This window comes from Lytechinus pictus, chromosome 11, assembly GCF_037042905.1.
Source record: "Lytechinus pictus isolate F3 Inbred chromosome 11, Lp3.0, whole genome shotgun sequence".
Classification (NCBI taxonomy): Eukaryota; Metazoa; Echinodermata; class Echinoidea; order Temnopleuroida; family Toxopneustidae; genus Lytechinus; species Lytechinus pictus.
In genome coordinates, this window is record NC_087255.1 from 20816583 (window position 1) to 20832419 (window position 15837).

Consider the following 15837-nt stretch of genomic DNA (forward strand, 5'->3'; position numbering starts at 1 on the left):
TTATACATTAAGATGTTCCATGTCTCAATCTTTGCATTCATCAAATTTTTACTCCCGTTTTATTCCAAAATTGGGTGTGCAGTGGCAGTAAAACTGTGATCAATATCATAAGTCCTTTCGTAATAGTTGTTTACCTGTTTAGGGCTGTCCTAGAATCAAGTATAAATTGCATACTAGACTTTGTATAGACATCACTGACCAGTGGTGATTGCAGATCTATGCAATTTTTAAATGATTTTGTTTTCAAAATCTGGTTTGATGTTATTCCGTTATTAATAATTCCATTTATATTCTTTAAAAGTGGGTTATCATTTAACACATTTTCTGTTATGGTGCATAATTTCCTCTTTCAAATGGTTTCATTGTGGCATTTGGCTTTACAAGTGTTGTCATATGGTTTTCTACAGCTTTCTTTCATGTTTTGTCTTGTAATAATAATGTTTAAATCTTGTTTTTCTTTTTCTGATGCAGGGTAACAAATGAAAACTTACGTATTTCTTTTACAAAATAAAAGTTTTTTTTCTCTCAGTCTCCAAACCATTGAGCTATTAAACTGAGAAAAACTTCATTACACTTAAACCAGTGTCACTGGTTGGTTTTTGCATCAGGTTATTGCGTCGGGTCAGGCAATCGCGTATACACAACCATTCCAGAATTTTTCTATATTGTTCACAAAACAATGGGTAAACTGGACCCAACCATTGGCCCTTTTCCCCGAATGGTCGGGTAAACTCCAAGACTCCAGTTTACCTGACCATTCGAGAAAAGGGCTTCAAACCCTCGTTAGAATATGACCGCTTCTCAGATTTGAACTGTGGTTTTATACTGCAGTTACAATAAACCTTGTTAGAGGATCCAAGATATTTCACTTCAAGTGCTATCTTACGTAACATTTCATATCCACAGGCAAGTCTGAGCGTTGAGCCAGGGTTAAACTATTACAACAGCTGTGATGTTACGTAAGAGCAGTTCTACCCGTAGCAGGCCCTTCGGAATGAAATTGATGTATTTCATATTTAATCAACTTTTCAAAGGCATATTGTATTAAGAAATTCAATGTTACTTTGTTTTCAATTTCAAACAAAGAAAATCAATCTGGAAATAGGGAAACTAACTAAGAAAGAAGAAAGAAAGAAAGAAAGAAAGAAAGAAAGAAAGAAAGAAAGAAAGAAAGAAAGAAAGAAAGAAAGAAAGAAAGAAAGAAAGAAAGAAAGAAAGAAAGAAAGAAAGAAAGAAAGAAAGAAAGAAAGAAAGAAAGAAAGAAAGAAAGAAAGAAAGAAAGAAAGAAAGAAAGAAAGAAAGAAAGAAAGAAAGAAAGAAAGAAAGAAAGAAAGAAAGAAAGAAAGAAAGAAAGAAAGAAAGAAAGAAAGAAAGAAAGAAAGAAAGAAAGAAAGAAAGAAAGAAGGAAGGAAGGAAGGACAAATGAAAGAAAAGTAAAGAAAAATAAAGAGGGGAAATGGAAAGGAGAATAGAAATGCAAGATGAGAGAGAGATTGAGAGAAAATCTTCCGGTAATGTAGGAATGGGGAAGACTTAAAAGAAAAAGAAAGCTGAAGGAAGGTAGAAAGATACACGCATCAAGTTCGTATACAATTCTTGCATGGCCATCTGTTAAGATACTTAAAGAGCTGGCCTGAGGGATTTCAGTGGCACGTTTTGAAAAGAGAATTGAAAATGGGATATACGTCCTCAAACGAAAGTTTGTCGTCATGGGACCCATCGTTTCAGGAATTCAGGGGGCCCTTTCCTCGAATGGTCGGGTTTTGTGATTGCCTGACCAGACGCAACAACCAGGGGCCCGTTGCAGAAAAAGCAATCAATCACAACTCTAAAAATCATGCGCAACTTGATTTTCAACCAATCAACAGCGCGCATTTGGGACTTGCGATTGATTTTTTGGCTTGCGTTTAAACGCAACTCTTTTTGCAATGGGCCCCAGATGTGATGACAAAAGCCGTATCATGTAACATGAATAGATGCAATTAATTTTTTTTTTTAAGCGACTAGGTCTCATTTACAAAGTTAATTCGGATTTCTTATGTCATAATGCATAATTGAGACCATTTCATGAAGGTTGTCATGACTGACAATTACCACAATGACAGATAGCAAAAATTAACCTTGTTGTGTCGGTGCAAGAACGCCCTCAGTGAAAGATTTTTGTGCACCCAAACAGTGCAAAAACGCCCTTATGGGATGCAATTATGCTTGTATAAGGGCGTTTTTGCGCACATGTGATGTGTGAAAGTGTAATGTTAGGGGCGTTCTTGCACTGACACTATGACCTGTGCTTCTTACTTAATCAGGGGGCGGTTCATTAAACTTGTTATGATAACAAATTTACAATAACAGTTAAAAGCTACTGAAATGCTTCAAAGGTCTTTATGAAACAAGACCCAGATACAGTAGTTGTTAGATCTTACGTGTCAGACAAAATGTTGATGAGACTTTGAATGGTGATGAGTACAGTACGTTTATATTCATATAATAAAATTCAGTCTTTTGCACTTAATCATCCTTGTTCTTGACTTAAATTTAAATTTTCAAAATCTTTGAATTATTTTTTATCTATTGTTTATTTCTTTCCTGAATTCTTTAGCTTGTGTATCTTTGAAGGTTTGTTGACATCTTCTCCGGCGACAATTGCTCCGCTATTAATTGCATGCACTAGTCAAATGACTAACTTCAACCCTGGTTTTTAACACTACTCCCTATCCGAAGCCAAACATAAAACCCTATTAATTGCAACCCTAACCCTGCAACTAAGACAAAATAAAGACCAGAGCAATTGCCGCTAGAGCAAATGTCATGTTATCCTTAAAAGTAGTGCCCATTTGGCTTTTTTATATTTATCTTTAAAATTATTTACTTGATACTTAATTCAGCATCCACAGCTTCTGACATAAATGAAATGATGGCTTGCCAAGTGTTGCCCTTTATTGAAATAGGTATAAGGATTAAAACCAAGTTTTTATGGCATTAATCAGGGCTACATATAACACTACATGTACATGTAGTCACATTTTCTTGCCTGACTCATTCTATAAATTATGAGTTTTTGACCTGGATGTTGCTCATACTTACACCAAGTTTTATGAAATGTTATGCAACATTTCATTTTCTGTTAATCTTTTCTTTCTTTTTTGAGATGTGAAATTGCATAAATTTTATACATGTAAGTGAATATTGTATTTTCGTTATGTTGATTTTATTGAATATAACTAACCAATGTTTCTGTTCATATTTGTGGAAGTTTTTTCATATATCTTGCATGCTCGTGAATGTTAGATTATATGGTTTGCTGTGGTTGGTTGCTTTGGTTTGAGTGTAGTTTGCTCATGTTCTAAATACATAGATTTTGGCTGCTGTGATGAAAAATTAACTGCCTAGTGGATAAGATTAACCATCTTGAACATACAATTTCCCACTACAGTATCTTCAGTAATGAGTTTTATGGCTTGTGTATTTTATTGTCCCCAATTTTTGCTTAATACATGTATTATATCTCTTAAGTAGGAGTCAGCAAAATTGACTCTTATGAAAGCAAATTTTCCTATGTTTTAAAATGCAGTGGATAAGTTGACGTCTAAATAATCGGACTAAGTTTCCTTCATATTATTTCGCAGTCAGTACTATATTATGTGACCAGCCACTCCCAAAACAACTATAAGTTGCCCAAAATAAATTTTGAAATTTACATTGAGCTTGAAAAAGCACATCCTAAGCTTTAAAACAATATAAAACAATCAATGATAACCTTATGTACTTGAATGAATGCAGGGGAAATTCAGTGAGAACTGAAAAGAGGAGAAAACAAGGTTTGAAGTTCGGGTTTCACCCAAGCATGAGATTTGCACCCTGTGCAATTTTGGTGAAATTTCCCAGCAGTACTTTTTAAAAAAATGGTTTGAAAGAAGCTCTTGTAAACTGTCTTATAAGGTGGTTTCAGACCGCCTCGAATTTCGTCAGTTCCAGGTATTTTCTGATCGGGAAATTTACCCCGATCAGAAAATACCAGGTAATATTGGCAATGTGAAAGCAAATTACGCGTAATCTCCCCGAAAGAAAATACCTGCTAAATAGTAGGTACTTGTCAAAATTACACTAGAACTTTCGCAGGGATTTTCCAAGGTCGCAGGTATTTTGGCAATGTGAAAGCAATTTACGGGAACTTTTAGCCCAGTGTGTAGTTGGGCGCGGGCGCCTTGGGTGGCTGCTGAGCTACTGATTTTGAATCTCGCGCCTCGCTTGCTTATCAGACCATACTGCGCATGCTCGTAATTTCAGGAACTTATCCCGAAGGGTGGTGTGAATGCAGGAATAATTAATGGGTATTTTTTAGCCTAAAAAGTTCTTGTAATTTAACGGGGATTCTTGTGAACGAGGCAGTTTGCAACCACCTATATTCAACTTTATTACTTTAGAATTTGACATTATGAAGAAGAAGAATAGAATTTAGTCTTTCAGATAGACTACATAATTTTTGCTTTTTGAAGACCAACCTTCCCTGGTGACTTATTATTGCTGGTTGAACTTGATAACATTCTATAAGAACCAATGCAGTTTGATTACTATTAAACTGATTGATTTGTTAATTTTCATTTGCTGTTTTAAATGATAGTAAATAATATGCAACATTGATGTAGTCCTTACAATGTTTCTCAGCGCTGCATAATATAATATAGACTCTGTTAAGGGCCGTCTGCACCAGCCCGAGTTTTCAAATTAGTGCGCTATTTCTGATCCGGCAAATTATCCCGATCTGAACAATCTTGAGATTATTTGCAATGGAGACGCATTTATCGCACTAGTTCGCAGGATTAATCTCGAGATTGCAATCCCAAGTCAACTTGGGATTATTTGCAAAATAGCACGCTATTTTACGAATTATCCCGCTAATTTGCAGGTGCAGACGCACTCGGGATTACTTATTCACGGCGTCAGACCATAATGCATCGATGCCTCACTCAAGCAGGAATTGCTCTTGTTGCGATGGTGGAGACTGGGTTTCTTGAATCTCGAGATTAATGGCGAAGAGGGCCGATCGGGCTAAAATCTCGAGATTAAGCAAACTCGGGCTGGTGCAGCACCGCCTTTAAAGAGTCTTACATCTAAGAGGATTAGAGTCAGGTGTTGGCATTGATGACTTAGGGTTAGGGTTAGGCTCTGGATTGGAGATGGGGATGCAGTTTTTGGTTTTAGGTTAGAAAAATAAATTTGGGGCTATGTCAAGAAAAGTTTCAAGAAAAGTTTTTAGATATATGGTTAGGGATTTATGTTGCAGTTTTGTAGAGAGTCATAGATTACATGTATGTTTCAAATCTATGTTATTGGTTTGAAAGGGTTTGCGGATGCTCTCATGGGATTTTAAGATTGGTGTGGTGAAGGGTCTACAGTACTATGTGAGCTCCTTGGATGCAGCTCAAGCTAAAGCAGGAATAATAATATTGCGCCCCAGAATAGATTATTTCTAGATAGATGGCACTGTATAAATAAATGCTTATTATGGTATCAGACTTTATAAGGGAGCGAATAGAGAAATTCCTGTGCCTCATATGATTTTGTTCTTTCTTTTTTTTTCATGATTGAAACAGCTCTCATCGCTGGTTGTGTATGTGGGGCAGTTGCCATCATTGTCCTCTGTGGAATCCTAATATGGTATCTCTGGAAGAACAAAAAGTGTTGTTTTGCTCCTGTGGGCAGCAGGGGGAAAAATGGATCGTAAGTATCACATGCTATTAATGTATCTGTTGTAGTTGAATTTAGTTTAGTTTTAATAGTCAGAGTCACTTTGAAAAAAAAAATCTTTTTAGTTTTCACAAGTTACCAGACTGAGTCAAATGAATTTCCATAAATCTGAAGCATTTTAACTTTGAATGGAGTGAATTGAGTTGACGTCCAACTGAAGCTATTCTGAATCAAATTTGATGCCACAAATGATCTTTTAAGAATTCATGATAAATTATTTAGTTAAAATGAGGAAATTATACTTTTAATTATCTTCGCGTAGCAGCATTCATTCTGTTCAAAAGCATATGATTGTAATTACATTAAAAGCAATTAGCAGGGGAAATTCTATTGTCGAGTGGCATTTATCTTAGTGTAGATCGATGACTCTCATGGACATATAATATCAGGGTTCTTAATACCTCGGTCACATTTGCTCTACGGCGGCTGTACGGTGAGTCGAAAACAGCCTTTTTATTCAAACCACCTATATGCGCAGCTGGTACAAAAAATGTTAATAGCAATTTTGATGCGCATAACAGATACAAAAAAGGAATCATTACAATATTTTCATGGTTTCTTTGTTCTAATGATTACTTTATTTCTTAATGTTTACCATCTTACTCTTGATCTTTTCCATGTGTGAGCACTGATATTTCATTGATTTCTTTTAAATTACTTCTTCATGTCTTACAAACTGTGTTCTTGATCTTTGCTTTGAAGCACTGTGTTGCTATTTGGTTTTAGTACGTAAATGTAACTATAAAATAAGTCAGTTTTGTATTTAGTATTAGCTCTATATATAATTTACAAGACTAATCCTTCTATTTGTGTGTGATTTTCACTCTCCCTTAAAGATAAAGAATAACAAAATATTAAAAAAAGTTATGGAAATGTCATAGTTGTGTAACACACAAAAATTTCCCTTCTTTTATGGAGTTTTGTGTACATATTTTCTTTGTTCTGATACCATATGATGTGGATTTTCATCGATTTCAATGGGCACGTGTTTAATCACACTCTTAAAACTTTGCTGGACCAGTTCAAACAGAAGCATGGACTTTAAGTGCCTTTACAAACAGTATTCAATCTTTTGAAGCCCTTGAATTATTGCTATGCATTGGGGGCAGGGGCACCCCAGAACTTTCAAAATCTACTATTTTCATTGCAAGTTTTCACAAACTTGCAGCCACGTTGTGCATGGTAACTTTCAATTTCACTCAAGAAATACCCCCTCCTCCCCCCCAGAAAAATGCTGTCAATGGAGCCTGCGTGTGTTATTTGACAATTTATGCATATTTTGCCTGCCCCCCCCCCCCAAAAAAAAAAAAAATTATTTTTATTTACCTATTATATTCATGAATATAATTTTACTCCACACAAAATTCTAGATCTGCACCCACATAAGAACTAATCAATTCATGTTTGCTCTTCACCTTTTTTGTATTAACAGTAAAGAGTGTTTGGCTGATCATGAAGAGAATAATGTGGAACTGACGAAAGTCGAGAAAAAGGGGACAGTCATACTCACCCCTGTAACCAACCCAACAGTTATGCCTGGACCTCTACCACCAATTCCTAATTCTGAAATAACTCCCGGTAAAAAAAAAAGTTTGACTATATACTTCAATTAATTATTTTTTAAGCTTTCAATTCAATTCATTTATTTATTTCAGATGTTACAATATAAAATGTACAAAGGTTGAAAAATGGGTTGCACCTCAAGACGCTTAAGCTTGTCGAGCAAGGTGCTCCCTTACAAAGAACAGCAAGAATAAAAATATCAACATAACATAATTAAGATGATAACATTGAACATAGACACATGAGACATTTATTTGTCGTATGTTTTTAATCTTGCTTTAATCTTGGCTTTTCCAATTCTGTTGTCGTCATGTTCATTTAATTTTTTTGTTAATGTTGACTAGTTTGCACTTATTGTAATGTACATGTATAGTCTATCACTTTTGGATCTGAAACTTCTCAGCCATTTTGTGATTTGATTTCTCATCTCATCTGTTATTGTATTTTGAAGCACTTCATTATATAAAAGTTGTGTGTATTTTCTTCTAATACCTAATTTCTTGTTCACACTGAATGTATGGTATTTTCAAACTCAAACCTAATGCTTGATTAAAAGGAAACTTTTGACTGGAGTTTCATTTAGTGGCGAAGTTAGTTGCCTATATGTTTTAAGATATCTCCAGAGGTGAATATAAGTAAATGTCCCCCTTTCTAATTCTCATTTTCATCACATTCACTTTTTTTCCCCTTCATTTATTTTCCTTCTCTCCACCCCCCACCCCCTTTCACAGTGAATCACCCCAGCACAGAGGAGACATCGCCCTCACACAGCACAGGGAGCAAACCGGGCAACGCTACGTCCAAAAAGAAAAAGAAACTGAGCAGATCGAACAGGGTTAGTCCAGAACCCATTCCTGGTCCTACGTCACCAAAAGGAGGAGGAGGTGGATAGCCAAGAGACATTCCGAAATGCTCATTGTACTTTCTCAACTCATCCTCGCTAGTTATTATTGGCTGGTCTACCACAAGCAGTGCCATGTGAAGTTGCTGACATGGGCAATTAATGAATGAAGGAATTTATTCGGCAATATAAAAATGAAAACCAAATTCGTTTACAATCACAAGGATGTGCATAATGATGAGCCAGGACCTCTTAAAAAGCAACTCATGCTTGTGGGCAAGGCCCTACGGCAACACTTGTGGGCACGACAAGAACAGTTCTTGATGACTCTGAGCAAAAGTGTTACACAGTTTTGTATGGTCTGTATCTCCGTGGACAAAGCCATGTTTACTGCCAAGAAATTATTCTATACCCTACATCTTGGCCTACATCTTAGCAGATGTAACTGTATGTATAGAAAATTGTGTGTTATTCAAGAAAGAGGACAAATTGTGCAACTATCGCATCAGATATCCAGTGTATCCCGAATCCGTCCCTTCCTCACTTGGTCGATGATGAGGTTAGATTGTTCTGGAGATGATGATATCTCAGGACAGTATTGGCCATACGGTGGTCAAAGACACCTTGTGCAACCGCGCTGCCACTGTACTGAACAACAACCACTGCCCTGGTGTGACACTAGTCTCATCTGATTTAGAGTATACATCACGTCTTGTTCAGAGATGCAACCTGTAGGTAACAACAGTAAATACTGTTCTTTCGACTTTGGACAATCTCTGATAGCAAATGAAATATTCTTGTGTCAGCATAATCGCCACAATCCAATGATAGTCTTGTTTAAGGCTCTGTTAGCAGATATCAGAAGAAATACCGTTCTTTGAACATTAACAATCTCCAATGGCCATTGGAACATGCTTGTGTCATTGGGATACTGTATGTTTGCCATAACGTCGAGAGTTTGTTCAAGAAGCTCCCACCATGTATCAACAGGATGTACAGGAGGATCATTTCTACATGGAATGACACTTGTATGCCATAAAGAACATCCAAAATCTTGTTTGTAGATGTAGCCACATGCTGATGTTCGATCTTCATTGGTAAAAATTCAAATTTTCAATGAGTTTCTGGATGGAAGCAAATTTGGTATTTAATTTATTGTAAGAAAGGTTCACCAGTCGTAAAATCATGCTTAATTTATGGACAACTTCATGAAAAGACCCCCCTAGTTATTTCATAGATGCTAGTGACCATAATTTCCCGATGCTGCTTTTCTCTGAAGAGTGGTTTCAGGAAGTCTATAACAGTCACACGGGCCGGGCGCTGGTGAAACATCTTCTATTAGTAGTCAGCAGCACTTTTTTGTGTTTCACATGTATATCTTCACTTCAAAAGATAAATACAACTTTAGGGTTTCATCCTTTACTGCAATTCTGTTGGTGGTGTGCAATGCAGTGTGCGTCTTTCTTTCATGGTCTTGAGTGAGGATTCTCTATTACGAATCATTCAAGTTTTATATGATTTATTCATCACTGTTTTTCTGTACACAATTCAATTGGATTGTTTACTGCGTTGGTGTACACATACACATAAAGATTGATTGAACAACTATGAAAGTGTCTGAATCTTTAAAGATGGTTCAAATGTGTAAGGGGTTGTTTGGTTGCAATCTGTCATATATATATATAAACTCCTCAAAAAAAGTTAAGAAATCTGACTTTGATCGATAATCCCTCCTCGGTTTTAGTAAATATCAAGGTGTTATTAATATCACTGAATAGATCAATTAATTTTCTTTAAAATGATACCCTACATGATATGATTGTGGTTCACATGGAGGTGCAGTGCCTTGAAATGTGGGGCAAGGTCAAAATTCAAAAGTTGCAAAATGACACAATATTGAAAGTCACTGTTCTTTTTTCCGTGGTGATGAGTGAGTTTCTCAGCGGTTTCTTTTGACTTTGATCAATAATCCCTCCTCGGTTGTAGTAAATATCAATGTGTAATTAATATCAATGCATAGATCATTTAATTTTCTTTAAAATGATACCCTACATGATATGATTATGGTTCACATGGAGGTACAGTGCCTTGAAATGTGGTGCAAGGTCAAAATTCAAAAGTTGCAAAATTACACAATATTGAAAGTCACTGTTCTTTTTTCCATGGTGATGAGTGGGTTTCTCAGCGGTTTCTTGTAATTGTTTTCATGCACCTTAACATCAACATTAACCTACAATCAAACACACCTCTGTACAAGCAAACACATAAGAAACAAACAAACATGCATGGGTATTTCAAACCATGTTATCTCACAGAACCATCACTACATAAACCACAACAAAACATAAAAAATGAAGAAGCAGGGGGCTTGATTTGAATGGATTTTCATCTCTATTGACACAGACAAAAGAATCATGTTCTGTATTGACCCTTCATGACTATTTCTGCTTGTTTTGCAGCTTTTCAATTCAGACCTCATCCAACACTTTTGAATCCTGCTCTTTTCGTGATGGCATGATCATAACAAGCATGGTATCATTTTAAAGAGAATTAAATAATCTTTTGAATGATATCAAATATGCATTGTGTAAAATTCGGAGTTGGGAGAAATTAATGGCCAAACTCAGATTTCCAAACTTTTTTTTGCTCGTTTTGCAGCTTTTCATCTCAGACCTAATCCAACACTTTTGAATCCTGCTCTTTTCGTGATGGCATGATCATAACAAGCATGGTATAATTCTAAAGAAAATTAAATGATCTTTTGAATGATGTCAAATATGCATTGTGTGAAATCGGGAGTTGGGAGAAATTAATGGCCAAACTCAGATTTCCAAACTTTTTTTGAGGGATTTATATATATTATATATATATATATATATATCTATATATATAATTGTATTTACATACATGTTTATAGAGATACATGTACAGTATAGTGCAGTAATTCCATATCATACAATACTCATTGTTCCATTAAGGGATGACATGTTGTCTGGGTTTTTTTCAGGCACTTTGTTGTTTGTTTGTTTTTTCAATTAAACTTATGTCTGAAATGTTGTACAAAAAAAGTCTCTTTCATATTTTTTTTCTAGAAAGAGATCTTTATGATCTGCTGTATCTTGCTACTCAGAAAATGTATAAGTTTACTGATATTTCAGAGTTATTCTATATCAAGATTTTCGTCCAAAGCTTTTGTGTGAAATGTGCTGGGTTTTTTTAAATTTAGATCTTTTCTTTTATTTTAGTCCAAGCATAGTTTGTGATAATCTTGCCATGTACTCAGAAAAAGTTATCCTGATGAATATTTTTAGATATCACCTTGAAATCCACCTTGAAATATCAAGATGTGCTTAATTCTTTTGAAATTTTTATGAATTCATTGTATATAAGGGAAAAAATAAACCATTCTCCAATCTTCAAAATAGAAATTTAATTAATTTGAAGTATTCTACTATTGTGAATGCATTGGATATTAAGGAGTATTTTCTGTGAGTGTTTTTTCTGAGCATAAAAGGAAGATACACACGACTCGTATTAATATGTGTGTCATTATACATATTTAATTCATATAGAGCATATTACTTTGGTAAAAGCATTGTACCGGTATTCATATGTATTTTTTTTTGGGGGGGGGGTAGAATGAAAGGACATATGAATGGCATGTTTTATGTCATCACATTGATATTTATGAACATAAAAAATATTCAATCGAGATTGAGTTCTGCAGTTCTACGAGTTTTTGCGTGAAATAATGACCTGCCACAATCCACATGGACTTCTATCATTGCCAGTACTTAAAGAATTGTGCAAGTTACATGTGTAGGCCTATTAGGTTCCATGACATCTGCTCCGGTGAAGATTTCCCTGCAATCAATTCCACACTCCATATTGAATGACTCATCAACCCTGGATTTTAACTCTACACCCTACCCTAAACAAGTTAGTTCTCAAGTTCAAGTTCGTCTTTATTTAGCCATGTTGGAAATTTGTTTTGTTCACGACTTCAAGTCAATAAACATCGAAAATGCCATATTAAACATATAAAACCATTAATACATTTATAAGAATTATGTACAGTGAAAGTAGATACATGTCTACATAAAGATTAAAGCCGGAAGTGTTAACATTAATTCCAAAAAAGTTACTGTACTGCCACAAAAGAGGTTTAAAATACATACATACCTATTCCTAAACCCAACACAAAACTCAAATTGCAACCCTAACCCAAAGCCCGGAGCAGGTGTTGCAGGACCCAATCTTGTGTCATTGTATGAACAACAGATGGATCAGTTCATGTTGTCATTCATTTAATTTTCAAGCATTATTTTTCCAAGTTTATTTGAGATCAGCATGTGCCATATTACAATGTATATATTCATTATTCATCAATTAAAAAAAAAATATTCAATGTAAATATTCATATCTGTTGCAGATGGAAATTAAAAAATGGTGCCAAGTTGCCAGCTTGCAGTATTCATTGAGTTCATGTACCAGTTGGTTGGTAGACTCGGGGGTGGATCCAGGATTTTCCAAAGGGGGGGGGGGGCATTTTTGTTCAGAAAAAGGTCTTCATTCACAAAAGATAATTTGATGTACATGTATGTCACGGAAAGGATTGACAAGCAAAAATGCATGGTATTATCCACTGATATATTTTTTACTGGTTCTCAAAGGGGGGGGGGGAGTGGGCTGGATGTGCCCTTACTGGGTCCACCACTGGGTAGACTGTTATAGATGAATTGAAAGCGATTAGTATAGGGACTGTGATTTTTTGTTTTTGCTTCTTTTTTTAATCGACTTTTCTGTCTCAAACTTGATCTAAAATGGAAATGTTGTTTTGTCATAGAAAATGCATACAGCAAAAACATGAATTCCTTTTTACAAAGTTCAATTCAATGACTCTTCACATGAAAAGAAAAGAACTCTTGATATTCTGTTTTGATCTTCTCGTAAACTGAAAATCACTGTCCCCAGGTGGGTGTTTAATAAAGCTGTTTGTAAGTTAAGAGCAACTTTAAGAACGACTGATGATCCTTTCTTGTGGTTAATGGTATACACTAAACTGTTCATTGGCGATAGTTTAGCGCATAAGAAAGGATCACCAGTCATTCTTAAAGTTGCTCTTAACTTACAAACAGCTTTATGAAACACCCCTAGGTTACATTTAGGACTTGTTTTAAATTGTTGTCCAGTAGATTGATAGTTTAACCATCAAATGGTGTGAGAATTATGTCTAAAAGTGATGTTTCTCAAAGACTGAGATAAATCAAATGTATATGACTACACACACGATCTTTGCTCCATAAAGGACAAATGTACAAAACAATTCAGGCAATTTGTCGTTATCTGTTACCTCATTTCATCAATGTCATTGGCAGTAACAATTATTTTGCACAGACAGTAGTATTCATTTCTAACAGTTAAAGGGATGGTCCGGGCTGAAAGTATTTATAGCTTTATTTAGAGTAGAATTCACTGAGCAAAATGCTGAAAATTTCATCAAAATTGGATAACAAATAACAAAGTTATTGAATTTTTAAGTTTAGCAAATATTTTGTGATAACAGTCGTCATAAATATTCATTAGGTGGGCTGATGATGTCACATCCCCACTTGTTTTTTTGTATTTTATTATATGAAATTAGGTCTATTCAAATTTTTTCCTCCAAGAAGAACTAGATAAATTGGATTTACAACTGATTTAGTGCATTAGATATTTATTGCTGCAACTTATTTCATTATAAGGGAGACATATTATTCACACAAGTATGAAATAATGAAAAAATTATGATTTTATGTAATAACATAAGAAAACGGAAAGTGGGGATATGACATCATCAGCCCACCTAATGAATATTCATGACGACTGTTTTCACAAAATATTGCTAAACTAAAATTTTGATAACTTTATTATTTGTTATCCGATTTTGATGAAATTTTCGGCATTTTGCTCAGTGAATTCTACTCTATGTATTAAGTTATAAATATTTTCAGCCCGGACCATCGCTTTAAGGACTGATATCGATAGTAACTCTGGCTATCTCGCCAGAGTGCTTATTATGCCAAGCCGCCGTTAAATGTGCCGAACCACGTAAATATCTCGCCAAGTTTATTGTTTGTGTTTACTGTCAAAATTTCATATTCATATTTCATATCAACTGGATAAAGCTATTGTCAATTCATAACTGAAAAACTTATTAGACATGAAAGGCGCAATTTGAAAACTTGCCACTTCGCTTTTTTTTTTCAATATCTTTAGTAGGATTCTCCCCAATTTTGAGAATTACTAAGCATTTAAACTAATTATGTGGCTGGCCTATCCCATTGATTTTTGGTAAAATTGGTTTATTTTATGTTGTAGGGCACAGGGCCGGTATTCAATTTGATACTTCATTCAGAATATTAAGTATTTTTCTCATTACTTTGCTTAAGTAAAATTCTCAACCATCTTGGTATTCAATTACATTTTTGACTAAGTATTTTGCTTAAATCTAAGTCAGTCACTTTTCAAACCTGATATGCGCAATCATACATTCTGCCCACAGATGGATACATACAAGTATAAGTATTTTTCTTAAATTTGGCTTGATAAAGTAAATTACCTAGATGTAATCACATGCTAATTAAAATACTTACAAAATCAATACTTCTATTTGAGTACTGGAACAGGTCATGAATTCTGTATATTACTAACAGTGGTGCATTGAAAACATCTACATGTATTATGAATTTGCATGCTGGATTATTCCATGATAGGTACATGTATTTGCAACCCAGAATGAAGAGTTTATTTGATTTTAATTCATTCTTGCTCTAAAGTTTGATTATGAAATACATCTTCCTTTTAAAGGTATTATTTGAACCAATAAAATAACCATAAATAACCATCTCGGTTTTGTTTAATGTTAATATATTTCAATGGCATGAGAAAGTCCTTGCTGCTATCATTTGGATTAATTTTGTTTATATTACTAAATTACCACCTATAAAGAAAAGACAGTGCCAGGTATAAATTTTATCAACATAAATTCCTTTTTCTTGATCATTTAATGTCCCTAGTAACTGTCGTCACTGTAAAGAAAATGGCAAATTTTGTTTTTATTTTGCAGTGAAATCAGTGGATGTAAATGTCCTATTAATTCAAATCGTCATATGTACACTTTTGTATTTATAATGTACATGTATGTTTGTTTTTTCTTGGCTACAGTATCAAACAGCCTTACCTTATTGTGACTTGTCATGCCTACCCAATGTACAGGAGCAAATTACTACATCATGCACACGTGTATGATTTGAATATGTTGATACCACGGAATTTCATTTGTTAAAGTGATTGTTTCAATTTTGATGTATTAAATTATATCTATTTGAAATAATTTTCACAAAGATCTGTTATTTTCTATTAATGAATCATATGATCATGAGGATGATGGTTAGTCTGCTGTGCAAACCCTTCACTCGAGTTTGGGGTCTGAATGTGCAGACTATAATGCCTTGTGTACTAGAGGCCCTCTCAACATCAAGTTTTATATGTGCTAGTCTTTGTGTGGAGTCAGGGGGATTGATGCTGATGATGATGGTGATGATGGTGGTGGTGATGATGATCACAACAACCACAAATTATCAGAATAACTGTATTGCCATCCCAAACTCTCAAATTAATTTGATATAAAACACATTTTCAAG

General features: G+C 34.7%; 1 protein-coding gene across 14 annotated transcripts in view; it reads left to right on the plus strand.

The window, feature by feature from the left end:
- The window catches only part of LOC129271956 (mucin-2-like), a 46767-nt gene extending 36279 nt beyond the window's left edge, over positions 1-10488 (plus strand). For 13 of the 14 annotated variants that reach the window (XM_064106979.1, XM_064106983.1, XM_064106984.1 and 10 more), the window contains 3 exons: positions 5595-5721; positions 7181-7326; positions 8043-10488. In XM_064106979.1, coding sequence (XP_063963049.1) covers positions 5595-5721; positions 7181-7326; positions 8043-8203 — 434 coding nt within the window. In that variant the 3' untranslated portion in view covers positions 8204-10488. The remainder of the gene's footprint in view (positions 1-5594; positions 5722-7180; positions 7327-8042) is intronic. The other variant, XM_064106989.1, reaches the window with a different exon arrangement.
- Positions 10489-15837: the final 5349 nt, after the last annotated feature.